This window comes from Echeneis naucrates, chromosome 4 (assembly GCF_900963305.1).
Source record: "Echeneis naucrates chromosome 4, fEcheNa1.1, whole genome shotgun sequence".
Classification (NCBI taxonomy): Eukaryota; Metazoa; Chordata; class Actinopteri; order Carangiformes; family Echeneidae; genus Echeneis; species Echeneis naucrates.
This window is the reverse complement of record NC_042514.1, coordinates 12,956,302-12,976,599: the sequence shown is the minus strand read 5'-3', so window position 1 is coordinate 12,976,599 and position 20,298 is coordinate 12,956,302. Positions and strand designations below refer to the sequence as shown.

Here is a 20,298-nt window from a genome sequence, read left to right as displayed (position 1 = left end):
ACCTCCTCTACTCAAAAATTGAGTTTCCTAAATATTTTTTTGATAATCTCTTCCATTTTCCAGGTGACTCCATGCCACTTTATGCTAATTGGCGGTTGAAAGTGATGGATCACAACCAGCCAGAGCCTCTCCCCTTCCCTCCTACGGGAGGCTGCTGGTCTCCATTGGTGGACTATTTGCCAGAGACCAATGCCCCTGCTGTACCACTGCACAGGTACAACAAACATCATCTATCACAGCTTCACCTGTTGTGGAGATTGTGTTTTCAGGTTGACAGTCCGTACATCAGTCAGTTCACAGTAACATGGTATTTGGTGAATTTTCAACAACACAAGAAACAGTTTTTGGCCATAACTGACAAATTCATATTCTAGTTATGAAACATATTTAATAGAAATAAGTGAATAAAAGGATGAAGTGATGACGTTTTGCATCCAGTACAAGGTCAGCGTCACAGTGACATTATGTTTGGCAAAAACACTTTTGACCATTATTGAATACTGAGACTCAGGATCTAAAGAAAACTTGTGGTAATTACATAGACCACCAGCTTGACTGGTTGGCAGATCTGTGTACCTGCAAGTTGGTAATCCTCATCATTTTTCCAGATGTAACATTGCAGTCATCCTACTGACAGACCTCATTGTGGACCATGGGGTAAAAGTGGAGTGGAGTGCCTACCTGCACCTTTTGCTACATGCAATTTTTATTGGTATGTCATGTCCTAATTGTTGGAATGATACAGTATTTAGTGTGAGACAGAGATTAATTGATATCTCATTCTTTGTTATCTTTTTAAATTATACCTTTTGAAGTATTATCTTGTCTCCCCCCCCCCCCCAGGGTTTGATCACCAGCACCCAGAGGTCTATGAGCATTGCAAACGTCTGCTGCTCCATCTGCTTGTGGCCCAGGGAGCAAATAGCAGCATTCAATCTGTGGCTATGGTGCTTTTACGCAACAGAGACTACAATGATCCAAGGGTCCTGACTGTGAAGCCAGCAGCTCCAGAGATCAGCCTCACAGGTAGGTTCTACTTTGGAGCTCAGCAAAAAATTAAGTCCAAAATCAGAAGGCTGTTGTTTTCTGAAGTTATTTAACCAGATTCTTGACCACCTGGTTACTTATGTGTCATTGTAGATGGTGGGAAACTAATATTGCACATTTTGTGTTGCCAAGGAAGATCACTGGGTGGCAGTAATGATGAAGCTTTAGAGAGTCAGGGTTCCTTGCCTCAGCGTGTTAAATCTCAGTTACTAAGTCCCATTTAAGTCCTATTGACAACTTGTGTACAAAGTAGCAGCATAATAACAATATAATTCATAAACACTACCTGGATAGGTGAAATGAGGTTTGCCATACAAAAGAAATGCAAAAATATAGCTTGAAGGATTTTGGTGTTCAGATACCTAGAAGGAGCATTCATTGAGATGCCAGGCAACTCAGTGTGTCCAATATTTGTTTGACTTGTTTCTATAGGAGTGCAGGAGTTTTTGCCTGATTGTCAGCCATCACCAATGACTGATTCCGGCCTCAGCTCAAGCTCCACATCGTCCAGTATAAGTCTTGGGACAGGAGGGGTTGCTCTCCCCCATCTCTCCCCCACACTCCTCAGTGAGGTGGATGTCACCGCTGAACAAGACGAGAAGGCCAAAGCCCTCATTGAATTCATTACATCGAGGTGAGATGACTTGCTTTCACTAAAAAGAATATTTCCCATATAAATTGCTCAACTTTTAAGCTTGCTTCTTATTTTATGACTACTACTTGTAACTCACTAACTCAAGTATTATCTCACTGGCTCAGGGTCTTTCAGTGTTGACCGGAGAAATGTTTTAACATGTTACTTTTCCTTATCAACTATTTACTTTCATGCTTCCAGCAGTGTCTAAAAGGACCGTGGTATTTTTACTTGCATGGGTTTGATTTTTGGGTTGGTGTCATCTTGGCTTTTTTTTTTTGGTGTAATTTCAAGTCTGTTAGCAGTGCTGTAACCGTACAATTCCAGTTGTCCCATTGTTTAATGCATATTTGCTCTCACCTCATAGAAAGAGGGGCCCTCTCTGGAACCACGAGGATGTATCACCCAAGAATCCCAACATCAAGAGCACTGACCAGCTGAGTGTTTTTGTCAGACATGTGGTGACTGTCTTCAAACATTCCCAGTCAGGTATATTTCGGTCAGAGTTGCTTGATGTCTCCTTTTATTCATGCCGGCCTTGAATGGCTTCATCATGTGTTTGTGCATGTGCATTCCTTCAGGTTTTCAGTTGGACTCATTGCTGAGTGAAGTAGCTCTGCAAACAGCTTTGTCTTGTCCTTCCCGCCATTACGCTGGACGTTCATTCCAGATCTTCAGGGCACTCAAACAACCTCTGACTCCTGCAACGCTCTCTGACATTCTCTCTCGACTGGTGGAAACTGTTGGTGACCCAGGAGAGGAGGCTCAGGCAAGAACATAAATTTATCTGCACTGTTCTCACATGTAACAGGAAACACTGCGGGACACTTTGGCTTAGACACTTGATTCTTCTTAGTGGGTTGCACCTGATTTTGTGACTTTTTAGATTTTCAGCTCTCCAAACCACCGTCTTATTTTATACATTCTCATAACCTTAACAGCTAGTAAAAAAGTGTTCTGACTATCATTACATTATAACAACATATGGGAAAGTGTAAATTTTATGGCAAACACATTTAAATGTTTTTTTTTTTGTTTTGTTTTTTTTTGTTTTGCGAGGATGAAGTAAAAATATTTTACCTGCTTTAAGGCCCTTTATTGCTAATAAAACACACTTCATATTGTCTGATAGAGTTCCGCACTTAGCTGCAATGGTGACCTTTGCATAAAGCATACAGTTTCTTTCAAAAGCAGGGGCCACTGAATTGAATTGGATATCGATTCCCACCTATATGGTCAATATGCTTCTGTTTGTGTCTGTGAGAGAGACTAGATCTCCAGACTAGCTAATGGTTGATCAGATCAATACAAAAAACATAGCAAACGTCTTTTCAAACTTCAAATCAAAACGAACAAGGCAGATTTTTTTTAATGCCCAAGGTCTGAACAGTGCCTTAAAGTGGAATGTTTCATTGTTCCTTTCTGACAATGCTGATTTCTGCTTCAGGGCTTTGTTATCGAACTGCTCCTGACACTGGAGTCAGGCATTGACACACTAGCAGACACAGTCAAAAACTATGACCTCCTCACTGCCTTAGCACAGTAAGTCCTTCTACAGATAGTTTCACTTGCAATTTCACCTTTTTCGTATGTATGCGTATGTGTAGCTTACATGTGACAAAATTTCTTTTTATTTTTATATATATATATATACAGAAACTCTCCTCCTGATCACTTGTTGGGACCTAAGTTTGCTACGAACAGGAAAAGCACAGGCCAGCTGAACCTGAACAGTGGTGGGCTGTTCCACTATGTCCATCACCGCAGCCAATCTCTCCGGGCTAGTCTAATGGGCGAGCGAAAAGGTGACCGACGTAGGAGTAACACCCTGGACATAGCTGACCGGCTTGGTGGCAGTCATGGAAACCTGGCTCGCACACGGAGTTTATCATCACTAGGTGGGGGAGGAGGCCAGGCGGGGGAGGCCATCCCCCCCGTGGACCCTTCGAATTTGATGGCTACTGTGTTCTGGATAGCCGCCTCATTGCTGGAGTCGGACTATGAGTTTGAGTATCTCCTGGCCCTGCGCCTGCTAAACAAGCTGCTGGGCCAGCTACCTCTGGATCGGGCAGACAGCAGAGAGCGCCTGGAGAAGGTCCAGGCCAAGCTGAAGTGGTACAGCTTCCCTGGCCTGCTGCAGCTCTTCCTGAAAGGTTTCACCTCTGCATCTACACAGGAGCTCACCATCCATCTGCTCAGCAAACTGATAAGCGTCTCCAGACATACACTGGTAGATCCTTCACAAGTAGCAGGTACATTTGTAGGGTTGAGAAAAGCAATTACTTCGTTTTTTTTTTTTAATAGCAGTGTTTTACATGCAAAAATAACATGCTCATAACTAATACAAGCAAGCAAGGAAGGAAAATGTGTTGTTTAATAACTGATGAATAGTTTTGCTTTTGTTCTTTGTTACATGTAGTACATTTCAGTTTTCATTTGTTAATTTTGAATGAGCTTCAGATTTCATAGATTTCCCTAATGTTGCTTGCTTTCTTTGGACGTGGCTGTAGGTTTTCCTCTGAATATCCTGTGCCTACTACCACATCTCATCCAGCACTTTGACAGCCCCACCCCTTTCTGTAAGGAGACAGCTGATAAAATAGCCAAGGTGTGTGCAGATGAGAAGTCAGCTACTCTATCCAACCTGGCCCACATGATGAGCCTGTACAGCACACACAGCTATTCCCGCGACTGCACCAACTGGATCAACGTGGTCTGTCGCTATCTCCATGATGCCTTTGCTGAGATTACCTTGAACCTGGTCACTTACTTGGCTGAGGTATGAAAGATAAAGATTGAAGTTGTGACTATTAGTTACATATGGAAATATTAAAAACCTGTAATGTTTCCATCTTTGTCTTTCAGTTGCTGGAAAAGGGCCTTCCAAGTATGCAGCAGTCCTTGTTGCAAATAATCTACAGCCTCCTGAGTCATATTGACCTATCAGCAGCCCCGGTAAAACAGTTCAACCTGGAGATCATGAAGATCATTGGTAAATATGTTCAGGTGAGCAGTCATCACACATATAATCCAAAATTGCACTCAGTGCTGATGAAGCCACTTGTTTTCAGATATTGTTCTGCTCACGAACCTCATGGCAAGAAAAAATTTTTTTTTTTTTTTTTTTTTTTTTTTTTTTAAATCATTAATTGCTGAGGAAGAACATCATTCATATGTCACTTGGCTGGATTTTCCCATTTGTGTAATAGCAGCTACTAGTGCAGAAGTTTATACAACACTGTATCTGACGTAACAATGGCCCCCAGCCAACAAGTTTATAGAGGCACATTAAAATTCACATTGATTTGTATTCAGCATAAAACATGTCACTCTTCTTTAAGAATGGAGAATACGTTGGATCCCGATATAGTACCAATGTGGTTTGTCAAGTGTAAACTCTGTAACTACTGCAACATGTTCAGACCCAAAAGTTTTCTAAGTTATAAAAGGAACCATCTCTAGCATGTAGCCAGGCAACTTCTGCAGCTGTTTCTTTTTAAATTTACCGTCTGGTTTGAATGTTTAAAAAAAATAATAATAGTAATGTGAAAATACTAACATGATCATAAACGCATAAAAACCAGATCTATGGTCAACTACTTTTGGTCAACATAACAAACTGCCATGCACACACTTTTATGCTCATTGCTCAGTAGCTTTACAGCTTCGACTAAATCTATTAGGCAGATGTTTCTTGCACAGATCTTTCAGATTGAGGGAAAATAAATAGTTTCTCAGTGTTAATTGTTCATGAAACAACTTTGAACTAGAAAGATTTAACTTCCATGGGCTGTGACAAGCATCAGATGATGGCTGTGTTTGATACACATTGTGGCTTCATGTGAATGTTAGATTACTTGTTCCCATGTGTCAAATCTGCGGACTACTTCACTATTGAAGATACTGTTTGTATTAGGACATATAATCAGAATATTAGTAAATTCATTAATAATTCGTTATATGTTAGAAATCATTTAATTTTTTTCCTCAGGGGAAGTGGGGTGCAGTCCATTTTCATGTAGTCTCATGTGAATACTGGGATGAACTAGTTTATAAATAGTAGCACAATTGATAATAAAGTGAATAACATATCTTTCAGGGTCATTGTTAAGAGGTCTTTTTATGCAGCCAGAGCTCTTTATGGAAGCCTTTATTAGTTATGACCCAGGGCACCATATGCTTCTCACTCACATCTGCTTGTGACAGCTGTTATGTTATTATTGCCTTAGGCTGATTATGTACTGGCTTACTCCCAGTGCTGCCTTGTGTGGAAGACATTGTATTTTTGAGTATACAGTATTCCAGTGCATGTGCACTGATCTGCACTTTAAAATGTATTTGTTTGGCATCCTTTCAAGTACATGTGAACATAGTCCACACATTATAGAGAGCAGTGTAAAATATAAAATGGCTCTCGAGACATAGTCTAACTGCTATGGGTGGGGGGTCGTTTGCCTTTCTTGAGGCAAATTTGTCAATTCATATTCATACATTCAATTGAAACACCTACACAGCCTGGTATCTCAGTGGCATAATTCTGTCTGTTTTTTACAGAGCCCACATTGGAAGGAGGCCCAAAATATTCTGAAGCTGGTTGTTTCTCGCTCAGCCAGCCTTGTTGTTCCGGATGATGTGCAGCGCTCCTACAGCACAGAATCATGTGGCTCTCCAGAAATTGCCTTCACACGCATATTCAACAACTCTTCCAAAGAGCTGCCTGGGAAGACTCTAGACTTCCACTTTGACATCTCAGAGGTCAGTGCTATCCTCTGTATCTACTCTAATTCAAGTTTTTCTCAGTACATTAATGTCATTGTTTTCACTTTGGGATATTCTTTGTAGTACTTTACTGATAAATTGTGTCATTTGACTTTATAGACACCGATTATAGGGCATAAATACGGTGATCAGCGTACCGCAGCAGGCCGGAATGGAAAGCCACAGGTGATTGCTGTAACTCGAAGTACCTCCTCCACATCATCTGGCTCCAACTCTAATGGTCTCGTGCCAGTAAGCTGGAAGAGGCCTCAACTCTCTCAGGTACCTGATCAGACACACAGCATCTAACACTGTACAAACTCAAGCAGAAAGTGGGAGGCAGCTCTGAGTCAAGGTGAAGCCTAAGCTGATCCAACACTGTAGTTTGGATCTGATATGTATCATAAAAAAGCAGAACTGCAGAATAATGTCTCTGTAGTGACAGAATACTGATTTCAATATTAATATAATTGTTAATACATTATGAGAATACTGAATATGGGCATAATATTCTTAAAGTGTTTCTGCTTCTATCCTGCACTAAACATGACAGTTGTTTGAAAAGTGAACTATATATGTACAGTGATGACATGGAATGTTTGTTAATTTCTAAGTTATCTAAATTACAGGACATCAGTCATATTGCATATAATTGACAGTGATTAAGTTAACATCGTTGAAAAAGCCGAGCACTGTCACCTCATTTAAAATGACTTAGTAACATATTTGGGGCTTTGTAGAGTTTTTAAAGTGAAACTTGTTAACCTGAAAATATTTCCAAATGCCATGCAGCCTTGCAGGTGGCTCAAAAATGTGCAATTATGATCTTCGTTTTACTGTTACTCTTGCTCCTCAGGGACGTGACTATGTTGGATTTGATGCTCTGCTCATTCTCATACTCTTTTTACAGAGAAGAACCAGGGAGAGGCTGATGAATGTTCTGTCTTTATGTGGCCCGGAGTCTGGCATTCCCAAAAATCCATCTGTAAGACTCCTCTCCTACTCTAAAGCCTCAGACAAGGTCTCTGTAAATTCACTGTTAAGAATACTGCTGCTGTTCATACTTTTTACTGTGGTTTTGTTAATTCTGGTTGATTCAGATATTTACGTGCTTTTTTTGTTGAAATATACCTTCTGTATTTTACTCCTTTATTACAAACACACTTTTCTTATTTGTCATGCAGGTGGTATTCTCATCCAGTGAGGATCTAGATTCTGCGGAACAGCAAACCAGTCTTATCCCCACAGTGGAGGAGGTAGTTAGAGAGGAGGAGGTCCAGGGAGAAGATACAGGCAGTGAGCAACAGTTTGGTGTTTTCAAGGACTTTGACTTCTTAGATGTGGAGCTAGAGGATGCTGAGGTGAGAATTTGTCTTGACACACACTATTACACATAAAGCAATTCTTCACATCCATTTCCATGCTCAGTTCACACCTCATCACTACTCTGGACCATATAATTGTTGTTGTTTTTTAACAACTTTTATGTCTTGTTTGTCCATCATGTCTCTACAACTACTGTAATAGGAAAGTGTCTTAAGTCTACTAACACATTTGTTCCTTCTTTTCTCTTGCCACAAGGAGTTGCAGGTAAGTCCGAGGTGTAGAGAGCTTCTCTGAGATGCTATTCTGTGCTCTGCCTTGGTGTATCTGTGCTTTGTCAAGAAATGAAGAGCTGTAGTACCTCTTGATTTGAAATCATTCCTATTCTGATTGTGAACGCTTTACTTTTATAGTTTTATAACATTGCATTATATACCATCCCAAAACATGGAGAAAAATTATTTTGTCCACTCTAATACATATCATAGATTATTTGTTTTGTTGTCAAATGTTTTCTTACTGTGCTTATTTTTCCTTTGTATTGTAAAAAGCATGCCTAAACTCTGCTGTTATATACAGTGTCTTACTGCTTTTGTCCTGGTTGGCCTGCAGGGGGAGAGCATGGACAACTTCAACTGGGGTGTGCGTCGTCGCTCCCTGGAGAGCATGGACAAAGGGGACACACCGTCTCTGCAGGAGTGCCAGTACACGGGTAGCACACCAAGCCTCAACCTCACTAACCATGAGGACACCGACGAATCATCTGAGGAGGAGGTACTGAGTGCTAGCCAGATTCTCACCCGCTCTGGCCTTGTAAGTCTCACTCTAATTGCCCCTTCCCCATACCCCCACCCCCACCCCTGCCCACCAAACCTGCCCAACCCACCATGCTCCTCACACAGCCCGCTGGCATGGTGCGCGTGTGTATGTGTGCGTACTGAGCTGGACCGGCTGCCAGTGTGGACGGGCTAGATGCTTGCTTCTTCGCTGGTGGTAGATGTGCCTTTCAAACCTTAGTCCACTCCCACTACCTCTGACTGTTAAATTAAAGCTGCTGTTCTTTCTTTACATATGTATATTTTTTACAATGGGTAAGTAAAGTGTACATAATTTTTTTTAATGTTTCACTTCACATTGGATTCAGGTAAATCATTGATAAGTTTATTTAAATAGAACTTAAAAAACCCACTTAATTCAAGTGTCAAGATTACATCATAAGTTCACATGTAAAGCTACTTCAATTATTACATTGGTATATTAATGCTTTTGCTCAATCTAATGGGGATGGCTTCCTTCTTCTACTCTTCTGATCTTGGTAGTGCATGGTGAGTGAATGAGCTTTTGCCTCTAGTGAACATTTGCCCCCCAAATGTTGTCATTAAGTTTTATATTGTAACCTAAAAGTGAGCATGAAACACTGATGTGTCTCTTATAGAGAATTTTGGAAGTATTTAGTGTTGTACATTTATAATTTTACTGATGTTAGCATGATCTGACTTTTTGCCTGGTGCAATTATCAATTGCTGAATCAATTGAATGGACGACTAAAATTACTAAGTGTGCACTGCGTAATACAGAAACAGCAATGGAAGGTTTTTTTGTTCAACTGCACATTAAGCAACATAAGTTAACATGAAAGTACAAACCAAATGAGCTACTATGACTGATCCCAAATGAAATAATGGCGCACATGTGAGCAGTTTAATGATCAAATCCAAACAGCAAACGTTTAAATGCATGCTGCACTTTTCGTGAGCACTGCCAACTTATAAGAAACCTTTTTGTACTTTAAGATTATACAGATGCAGATGCGTCACCTTCACCTCCTCCACCAAACCAAAAAAAATGCAACTTTAACCCATTCATAAATTATCACACTAAATGTCCATATGAGATGGTCTATTTAGGCCAGAGCCAATGGAATCACTGATTGGTGAAAAGGTTTTTCAGGTTTACTTTTGGGAGGGGGGGGTTATTAATTTGTTTTGGGTTTTTTTTTTCAAAATCTTTCTGCCATTGTTGGTCAAATTTATGAAGTGAATAATGTACGCCACTATTTCATTAAAATCCAGCCGTTCTGAGGTGGTCTGTCAAACAATTAGTATCCTTTCCTACTCTGAGACCACTGATCCCCAGTATTGGAGCTGATGAAGCACAAGAGACTCATTTTGAACTTGGAAACTTGAAATTTTTTACTTATGCAAAAGTTAATTCAGTATTGTACTAATTGTACAGGATACCAAGTATTTCGTAAACACAGAAGCGAAACCGTTCTTAATTTATCATCATCTTTAAAATAATTATCATTAAGAGTCAGCAAGATATTTATGTATTTAACCCAGTGCATTATTGAAATGTCTTATACCCACAGGAATGTCATGTGAATTCCTCATAGTGAGTTCAGGTTTAGTCTATTCATGTTGGCAATGTTATCTTTTTGGAAGATAAGACACTTTACACATTTGCAGTTTTGAGAAACATTGTTTTGGTAAAGACAGACTATTTCACTATATCGTGTCTCAACAGTTAAGCTAACGGTCTTATTTATGTATATTTCCTCTTCAGCTCAACAGTGACTCTGCAACAGATGACACCACATCCAACCATGTGGACTCTCTACAGCAGTCTCAAGAATCATCCAGCAGTGCCCTGACTGAGGAGGCAACTGTCCTCCCATCTCTGCCCTCTGTTCCTCGGCTGGACAGCCCCATTTTGGAGATGGCTCACTCAGACAGCACCGGCAGCCAGCTGCCTGAGGTGCGATCAATCAGGAGCAACAATAAACTGTGGTGCTCGGGTGCTTTTTAGCTTGTCTTCGTTCTGTTCTGCCTTTATCTGCTTTTGCTGTAATTTTGGGCTTGCTTGTCACTGAGACAGGATTGTCTGCCTTTAGGGAGTTTTGGGTGGGGTATAAGTGCTAGTTCTCTCTGCCTTGTCTTGGGTGAAGACATTGTGGATTGCTTTTGCTGCTTCTGAGTCCTTCTACCCCTGTTTTGCTTTGCTGCTCTGGCCTGGTTGTGAGTGCTTGAAGGACTAGCTCTAGCCCCCTCATTAGCTATGTTGCATGGCTTGCTTGTGTGATTTGGGGAGAGATAAAAACAAAAACTCACCTCAGGTCAGCTGTTACTGCTCACCTCCAATAACTCAGCAACTGACCATTCTGAGTAAATCCACCACTAAAAACTTGTGAAATGGACACCAGCTCCTTTGTCTTCGGCAAATGCATGTGTGAGTATGAGTCCATTACAAGTGGTATGTTAACTTTGAACATGCAGTTAACTGAAACCCATTGTTCCTCTAGCCCATTAATTTGCCTCCCTATTAACATTCCATAGCTTTTCTTGTGATGAACACCTTTGCTATCTCCTGCAATCTATTTATCATTTATACTAACAGTGGTGAGTATTATTTTATATTGCCCAGGTTTGAATTTGAATGTACAGCATGAGAATTAGAGAATTTATGTATTTATGTTTAAAAACACAAAACTTTTAGCACATAAAATTATTTTTATTTTTAAATTGGTGATCCTACCCATAAATTTGAGTTGTCTATACAGAATGCAACTTTCTAGGATCTTGATTGAGCCAGTGGTCTCAATATCACCTCAAGGACATCTCCTCCATCGCAGCCCCAGCTCTTAGTGTAATGAGCGCCAGATAAAACCATCAATACTCTTACTCATTGCCTCCAGGATGGCCAAGACCACTTCTAAAAGCTTTCTCTAATATAGCGGCTGTCTCCGTGATGTACTGGCTGCCTGCCACAGTTAGCCTGCCTAATGCAGTATACTTTTAAATAAATAAATAAACAAGATTGGGGGGAGTAAGTACCCTTAATTAAAAGTCTCGCTGCACAGTCTTCCATATACGTGCTTTACATCAACATGGTTGCTTTTCATGTGGAGTTTAACTGGAGTTTTACCATGTTCAAATTTGTCATTATGCCAGTAATAATGCCAAACTCGAGACAAGAAGTTGCTCAAATCATTGCATATAAAGTAGTTTGTATTCTAAAACTGTGGCCTCTGTTTAGAGTGCATTCGCTGTTGATTACTAGTGTTAACTGAAATTTTTATGTTATGGATACTGTCCATCATTTGTGTGTAGTCCCAGTTGTAAATTAGTCTGTGTCTGAGTCTGCTATCCTGTTGCCTTTCAGTCCTTATCATATTTCCACTATGCTATGGTTTTATTAGCATTGCAGTAAGGTTTTTAGTGGTATTTCTGTAATGGATTAATATTGGCTGTTATTTATTCATTCTTTTTCTTTTATTTCTTATGAGAGACGTAAGCACAAAGAGTGATATGAAGAGCAATCTCTCTAGATGTGAATATTGTTAAAAGAAAAGACTTAAATGCCCCTTTCGAAAAATTGAAAGTCAAATATATTCTTAAGAGGAGGCCATAGCTGTCTTAATTCATGTTGTAGAATGGTGTGAATCGGTGCTCTTCAGTTGACTTCAAGAGATTATGTTGTCTTGACAACCAAGTCATTTAAATGTTTCAAAAAAATGTTGGTAGTGTGCAATGAGTTTTCATTATCACCTCTCAAGCACCACCTGAGCACCCCCACCTGGCTTTGTTTTACAGGATGCTGTAAGCATGACGGCAGCGGACGAGCTGAGCAGCAGTGTTAGTGAGGACACTGGGTTTTGCAGTGCCCCCCCTCTGCCCTCTGACCCACCAGAGCTTTGTGACCTCCCAGACTCACAGGACCCTCAAGATTCTCAGGATCCCCGAGAGACCCAGGACCCTCAGGATGACCTGGATCCAGCACCCCCTCCCCCTCTTGCCATAGACACTCCACCGGGGTCCCTCTGTGAGGAGGAATCCCAGACAGTGCTGCCTCTGCCCACGTCCCTGTCCATGGGCCCCCAGACAAAGCCAGATCTGGATCCAGATCCAGACAGCACCTGTGGTTCTGTGTGGGAAGAAGATGTGACACAAGCCCTGAAGGAGCTGGATGAGCGCTGTGAAGAAGAGGAAGCTGACTTCTCTGGGATGTCCAGGTTGGTGAATCAGCATTTATTTTTTGGCCCACAACCACTCAGCGACATTTAAGGATCAGACAGAATGCAGGATGTGTTTAAGTAACCTTAACTGCAAGCAAATTTGTCACTTGAGTGTTTTTAACACATTCAGTGAAAATCATGTGACTTTCAGGCTTAATTCCATATGACATAAGTTTGTCATGTTATTTCACATTTTTGAGACTGGGAACATGTTTACTATAGTTACTTGTGCTTTCAGGGTACGCAAAACAAAGCGAGATATGTCCATCACAGTTAACACTTTTCTGAAAATGTAAGCTTGTCAAACTAGTTCTCCTATCACTTTGCCAAGGGTTGTAGGCCACCTCTGAGTCAAATGTCCCCAAACATCAGAAGATAATATTTCTTTTTTATTAAATAAAAATGAGATGTAATGCCGAATCACACAGAAAAGAAGTAGTCTTTGAGCTTTACAAAGCAAAGTTTTTCTTCTCTATCAACTAGCAATACTTTCATATGAAATTGTCTATAGTGTAATTTTCAGTTTTAATGCTCTAGAATCAAGAAAAAAAGTATAGAACTTGGGATACTTGGCATGGTTGTTTATGAGGGTTTATAAGATACAATATATTGCTAGTTGAGCTTCTGTGAACTTGTATGATGAGTAATACCTTCCTTGGCATGGATCCCTTGTGGGCTTGGACTATGAAGGTGGACTAAGGTGGTCTGGAACCAATCCACTATTAAACATTTGCTGTTCAAGGTGGGCCAATTCTAGCCGTAGGACAGCTGTAAAGTCAGAGTTCTAAACTACAAAAAATATGAAGCAGCGTTCAAGCACACTGACACACACATCCAGAGCCACTCATTTAGTCTCTAACTAGAGGGTATCAGTGCACATCAGGACATATAACAGTTGTGTTTTTCTGTGTGGAAGAATTAATGTAGGTGATGGCATGATTAGAACAACTCAGCAACATTAGACTGTTGAGGTTGGGTGTCTGCTTGGCAGAGATGTGTGTATCTGTCAGCGTGTGTAGCTGCCGAGCTTGTATAGAACTCTCTGCAGTCCTGTGTGGGATGGGAGTGTAGTGCGCTGTTGGCGGTTGCAGCGCAGTTCTGCTGCAGACGAGGGGAAAGAGTAAAGGAAAGAGAACCGAGAGTTGGGGCTGAGGATGCGGACAGAGACTGTGTCCGCGGCAGCGCTTGGCAGCGCAGGCTTTAGATATTTGTATTCTGTCTGCTTCTTCAGACTATTTGGTCCTACTGGCCTGTGAGTATCTGCTATAAATATAGGGTGGGAAGAGAGCAAGATGTTAAAATGCTAAAATGCTAATAGCTCATGTTGTTGTTGTGCCTGAGCACAGCAGATTAGAGCTCTCGAGATACTGCAGCAGTGAGGTAGGCAGAATGTGAGGTTGTTTACTTGCAATGAGTGACGCTGAGCGTGCTATGTGTTTACATTTGTCCTTCACTGAAGACTAAGGGGAGTGTAGAAGATGATAGATTGTAGCTTATTGGCCCTGTGTGTGTTTCAGTCAAGATGAAGGTGACGCAGACTGCTTCCCAGAGATTCAGGCCTCTCCGCCCCCTTCGCCCTTTCTCTCTGCCATACTGGCAGCATTCCAGCCGGTTGCCTATGACAATGAGGAGGATGCTTGGCGTTGCCATGTCAACCAGATGTTGTCAGATACGGATGGCTCCTCTGCTGTTTACACATTCCACGTGTTCTCCCGTCTCTTTCAGGTAAATACAGATGAAAAGCTTTTTTTTTTATTATTATTCCTTTTGCTCTTTTGGTTTTCAATACCACAACAAATCTATTATGTTTTATACTCTCCTTTATCATTTTTTCCCCTTCCCTTTCTTAATTCCACATCCCTGTTTCATACAGAATATTCAGAAGAAATTTGACTCCATTACACATGCATCTGTTCGCTTTCTTGGGGAAAGGCTCCAGAGAATGGGTAATCAGTTCCTCAGCTCCCTGGAAGTTATGACGTCGTGTTCTCAATGCCCCACTGTGCTGCTTGACGCTGAAACGGTGAGGCTGCTCTGCATCTCTGACCACAAACATTTATTAAAAATAAAGAAGATAGAAAATTAATCTGCATATATTATTTTCAAAAATGTTTAATCTTAATGTGTCTCTTCATTCAAATATGTATTGTGTATGTATTGATTGTAGTTATGGGTTAATGTACGGGGTATCCTGTCTTACTGTTGTAGCTGGTCTCATGTGGACTTTTGGAGACTCTGAAGTTTAGTGTGCTGGAGTTACAGGAGCACCTGGACACCTACAATGCTAAAAGAGAAGCCGCAGAGTTTGTAAGTCACCATATATCTGCTTTCACATTCTCTTTAAATCTTTTCCAGAGAGCGTGTTGCCCCAGATTCTCTTGTGATTCTTAACACTGCCACAACCTCTGTTTTATCTGCCGTGCCATGATGTATGTATTTGTGTGGAGCTATATATCAAGAGAGATTAACCCAGGAAGCATGTCCAAATTATCCCTTTAAAGCTATGCCATTGCAACATAGAAGGCCTGCAGGAGATAAAGACAATAGTTGATACAGCAGATAAGTCTAGTATGTCTGATCAGCAGGACAGACAATAAATCAGTGTTGGGTATGAGTAGATTTAGCTGCTGTTGTCTGCATCACTAGTGACATCTCCTGCTGAAGGGATAAAAATAACCCTCAGCTCTCCTAAATCAGTTATAGAAGGCAAGGCAGAAGGAGCTGTGAGAGGTGGGAGGGACGTTAAAGGGAGAGGGGAATGAAGAGAACGAGATTGGAGGGGGTTCTGGGATACAAAGGTGCTAATTGAATGAGACTGCTATGGTCCCTCGAGGGCTAGATACTATCACATTCTGTAAAACAGGCCTTCTTTAATTCACTAAGTACAACACTTATTAAATCTTCTACCTTCCTAACCTTTTATAGTGTACAAACATATTTAGATGCATAAGTCGCCAAAACCGTGTATGCCTTTTTCATCCTACTGTCATGTTTCTCACACACTTTTTCTTCTCATCCTCCAGTGGCTAGACAATTGCAGGAAAACTTTTGGGGACAAAGATAACACCCAACAACCCAACACTCACGCACAGGTAAGAAACAGCACATACTTATTTGTTGTCTGGAAATATTATTAGTAATTTATGATGAAACTAATATTTAGGAATAATTTTATTAAATTAGGAATCAGCCATTTAACAAAGCAACTAAATGATGAGTGAAGTTTGTAAGTCGTAAAGTGTTGGACTTGAAAACCAAGTACAATTAATGTTTTTCTTTCTGATAAAGCAAATACAGTGTCATAATTTCCATTCTGTTCTCAGGGGAAAAATCAAACCAAAAAGGAGTAATGTGTTTTGTGGTTTCATGACGATGCATGTCCTTGCATTTATTTGCTGGAATACTGTTTGCCATTAACACCAAACAAAACAAACCTGTACTTGTGTTGAGCAATAACTTCAGCATTCATCACAAGCAGAGGGTCACATAGATACACGAGTCACCCAACAACCTACTGCACATCGGGAGGCACAGACTTTGTGCAACAACCACCCACAGTTGCTTCTCTTGCTAAAGTCTCCCTCTGCCTAACATGAACATGCTGGAAAAAGTGTTAACCACAGAAATGTGAATGGAAGCATCATTTTTTATGCTGTTTAAGCTAATAACACTGTTCACACCACCATGTTTTAGTTTCAAAAGTTGTTTCTTCTGGTATGTTTAAACCTGATGTCCACACTACTCCAATTTTGAGCACCTAAAAGAATGACTGACAAGACCCTGCTTGGGTCTTGTCAGACTTCACTGCCAGTTAAAGCAACATGGATAATGAAGTACAAGCTTTACTTATCATATCGCTTATGGTAGCTGCTGTTTTGCAGTGAAATTTTAACTCTGACTTCCTTTGCCTAGTTCATTGTATTTCATGCAACTAATCAACCTCAGAGTGGACAGTCTGCTTCCTGTTTACACCAGCTCACTTTTCCCAGTGTATTTGAATGGTCATGTGGGTATGTATGTATGTGGTTTCCAGTGTGACAATATGGCTATAGATTGTTTTTGTTCTACAACCACACCACAGTAGTGTTGATGTAGCCTGACAGGCATATAAACAGCTAACGTTTGTTTACTTTGAATCTTGTGTTGTCATGGTCAGGCAAAAAGTGCACCCCAAAAAGTGCATTCCCAATGGCCTTTTTATATATTAGGTCACTGTGTCTCAGCTGCCATGTTCACTAATTATATTATTATATGTTTATATATTTTTATATATTATAGAAAAAATTAAATGCATTTCAAGAAAACTTAGGCTCTTAGGCCGCAGAAAAAATGGCTAAATGTGATATCAGTTGGACCTCATCTAACATCTTTCAGGGTTTATTGTTTTTAATATGCCATGAGTTTATTTGTTTAGCTTGGATGCCATGGAAATAATAAAGTTAAATTCAATGAAGAGAAATGGAAATTCATAAAGGCAGGTTTGCAACTTGCAACTACCAGTTCTCAGTTGCTTGTATTTGCATGGTTTCCACATTGTAAAGTGTTGTTCCAGTACTGGAGTAACATGTTTAGAACCGATGAGTTCTACTCCATATGGCACCACATTCAGGTAGCTTTTTACTCCATTCTCCTCCTCTCTGTGGCCTCCAGTTTAACATTTTTTCTCCTTCATCACACATGCTCAGTTTCTCGGGGTAAAGTGTTCTGTAACTGCTGACATGAGCTTTTCTGTTTGGGTTCACTTAGCCTTCCTTGACCTGTGTGAAAGGGAGTTGATAAACCGCCGCTCCTTGCCCATCAGGTCACTGTGTCTCAGCTGCCATGTTCACTAATTCTTGGTCTTTCTCTCCTTCTGTTTTGTTTGTTGTTGTTTTTGTGTGTGACCTGCTCACCTTCTTGCTTAGCAAATGGAAAATCTAGCAGTAAGTGGTTCTCATATTATAGACCCTTTTAATAATCATGATATCTGGAAAAAACACTGACCATCTCATCTCTCTGTACATGCCTTTGTTGTTGACATTCACCATCTGCTCTGCAGCCACCCCCCATCTACATCTTTCTCTGTCCCTGCCTTGATCGATCATGCACCCCAGCTGAACTCCATCCACCCAATCATAATGTATTCTGTTAAACTGAATATGCTTCTTTTTTGTCGCTACATCTGAACTGGATAATCACCGTCTTAACCTCTTTCTACTGCACAATGTCTGCTGATAGATGAAAAAATGTTAATTCAGTATAGAGTTATTGACAATTTCAGGCCGTAGGGTGAATGCTGCCTTGGATTATCAGTGGGCAAGGCTGGGTGGAGATATCATAATGTTGTCAGGTTTACTTTCGTATGAAGGATTATTTTCATTTTGCATGGTAATTGCTCCATCCCATATCTGTTCAAATCCCCACTTTTTCTCCCTTCATGTTCTCCTGGATTAAGGTCTTAATTTGTAGTAATTACCCACTTCTTTGGGTATTAGCAGCCATACCAGGTCACAGTGACCATTATAAGTGGTGATAGAAACTTTTTAAAATTGAGATTTCTTGACTAATTCCAGTAGTAGTCTCACCTCTCACTCCATGGCCTGAACCGGATGGCATCTCGCTATAGGCCGTGTTAACCCTTTCATCTACTCCTACGTCTCTAACCCAGGATACCCTTGTGTCATAATCATTTGATGATCATAATAGGCAGACAGCAGGAGTATCATTCTTGTTTGTTTGTTTTTTTTTCTTTCCTGTCTCTGTAGGAACTGGAGTTATGTCGCAGGCTCTATAAGCTGCACTTTCAGCTGCTGCTGCTCTTCCAAGCCTACTGTAAACTCATCAGCAGGGTGGATACCATCAAAAGGGAGGCAGAGGTGAGATTAAAATATGGTTATGGTGGGTGGCTGTGTGACAGCTCTGCAATAAACTGAATGATTATTAATTTATTTGTTTTCATAGATTGTGTTTTTTGCATTTGGTTAGTTTAAAGGTCCCATATTAGTCATTTTTAAGAATTAAAATTTTTCATGATTGATATCTGTAAGAAGCTCTTGGAACATGGAACGTCAGCTCTGTCACATTAAAGAGTCTAAGCTTGTGCAAGAGGTTGAGGGGTACCAGCCAGATATAGTCGAGCCTACCTCAACGCACAGCTCTAGCTCTGGAATCAACCTTCTTGAGTGGTTAGTCTTTGCTTTGCACTGGATGAAGAGCAGGAAGGAGGTGTGGGCTTTCTAATTGCTCCCTGCCTCTTTGCTAGTGTGTTGGTGTTTAAACCGGTGAATGAGAGGGACATGTCCCCGGGCCTTTGGGTTGATGAACAGGTCCTGATGGCAGTTGGCACTTAAGCACTAGTACTAGCTCAGATGACTCATCTTTTTATGAGTCTCTGTCACACCTTTTTTGGTGTCCCGCATAAAGAGGGGCCACTTGAGGTGATTTGGGTATCTGGTCAAGATGCCACCCAGGTAAGGTGTTCTGGGCAGGCCAATCTGGGAAGAGATCCCAGAGCAGACCCAGGACCCACTGGAGAGATTACATTTCTCAGCTGACTTGGGAATGCATTGGGATCCTCCCAGAGGAGCCAGCGGAGGTGACTAGGGAGAGGAGTGTCTGGCTATAAGAGATGTGCCAAAAACATTACAGTCCTGATGGCTTGTTTTTAGGTTCGATTTTTGAATACGGGCTTCCTACATTTATGTGTAGACTCAGAACTACTTTTTATACAAAATTAATGGAGTATTTGCTTTATAGTCAAAAACAACTCTTTATACAATATGAGACCCTTAAGTATTCTCTTGTAAGGCAATGCGAGACAACTGACAGCTTATCGGTCTCATCTCTGTTGCCAGAGAAACAAGAACAGCCGAATTGAATTATGCTGCATCATGCTGTAAAGGCTCTGTTTCCTATTCATGTTGATTCATTTCCTCATTTTAAAAACTTAATTTCCTTAAAAAGGTGTTATTTCACACTATCTGCCAGTAATTTCTCTTAACTCAAGTGTTAAATATCTTGTTTGATGATGGGCTAAATAAATTTTAATTTCTGAGGCAGGACTGCAGATGATCCATTTAGGCTGCAATTTGCAGTATCTTTAATTGGATTAAATAATCTAATCAAATTAAATAACCTCCCATCTAAATCAATGATGTGTATAATTTTTCATGAGGATGATTATTTGGTTTACTTATTAGGTGTATTTTGCTCATGTATGCTGTATTATACCAGTGCAATGATTTTAATATCTTCATGTCTTGTGTTTCTAAGGTGACCAACATGTCTGAAGAACTGACTGTCCTCGAAAGCTGCTTAAAGGAGGCAGAAACAGGAAATGATAGTCAGGAAGATGTGTGCATGTCAGACACTGCTCAGGCCAACACAGAGATGGCCATCCAGTCACTAATTGAGAGTCTGAGAGCCAGTGACTTCAGATCTGCCCTCACACAAGTCAAAATCTTTAGGTGAGATGCCCAAAATTCTTTCATACATCCAAGGTTAGAATTTTCAGTGCTGAAATATAAACCATAAGATTGTAAGT

At 40.6% G+C, this 20,298-nt stretch overlaps 1 protein-coding gene across 7 annotated transcripts in view; it reads left to right on the top strand.

The window, feature by feature from the left end:
- The window catches only part of fryl (furry homolog, like), a 63,906-nt gene that overhangs the window by 40,955 nt on the left and 2,653 nt on the right, over positions 1-20,298 (top strand). For 4 of the 7 annotated variants that reach the window (XM_029500633.1, XM_029500634.1, XM_029500632.1 and 1 more), the window contains 24 exons: positions 64-214; positions 609-712; positions 844-1,026; positions 1,480-1,681; positions 2,049-2,170; positions 2,263-2,450; positions 3,129-3,223; positions 3,338-3,933; positions 4,192-4,460; positions 4,547-4,687; positions 6,236-6,436; positions 6,560-6,721; positions 7,350-7,460; positions 7,624-7,800; positions 8,375-8,575; positions 10,328-10,519; positions 12,355-12,773; positions 14,294-14,501; positions 14,650-14,799; positions 14,985-15,083; positions 15,800-15,868; positions 17,681-17,698; positions 18,521-18,631; positions 20,028-20,221. In XM_029500633.1, the coding sequence (XP_029356493.1) occupies positions 64-214; positions 609-712; positions 844-1,026; positions 1,480-1,681; positions 2,049-2,170; positions 2,263-2,450; positions 3,129-3,223; positions 3,338-3,933; positions 4,192-4,460; positions 4,547-4,687; positions 6,236-6,436; positions 6,560-6,721; positions 7,350-7,460; positions 7,624-7,800; positions 8,375-8,575; positions 10,328-10,519; positions 12,355-12,773; positions 14,294-14,501; positions 14,650-14,799; positions 14,985-15,083; positions 15,800-15,868; positions 17,681-17,698; positions 18,521-18,631; positions 20,028-20,221 (4,363 nt within the window). Of the gene's footprint in view, positions 1-63; positions 215-608; positions 713-843; positions 1,027-1,479; positions 1,682-2,048; positions 2,171-2,262; positions 2,451-3,128; positions 3,224-3,337; positions 3,934-4,191; positions 4,461-4,546; positions 4,688-6,235; positions 6,437-6,559; positions 6,722-7,349; positions 7,461-7,623; positions 7,801-8,374; positions 8,576-10,327; positions 10,988-12,354; positions 12,774-14,293; positions 14,502-14,649; positions 14,800-14,984; positions 15,084-15,799; positions 15,869-17,680; positions 17,699-18,520; positions 18,632-20,027; positions 20,222-20,298 lie in introns of those variants that run through there. The other 3 variants (XM_029500631.1, XM_029500630.1, XM_029500635.1) reach the window with 3 other exon arrangements.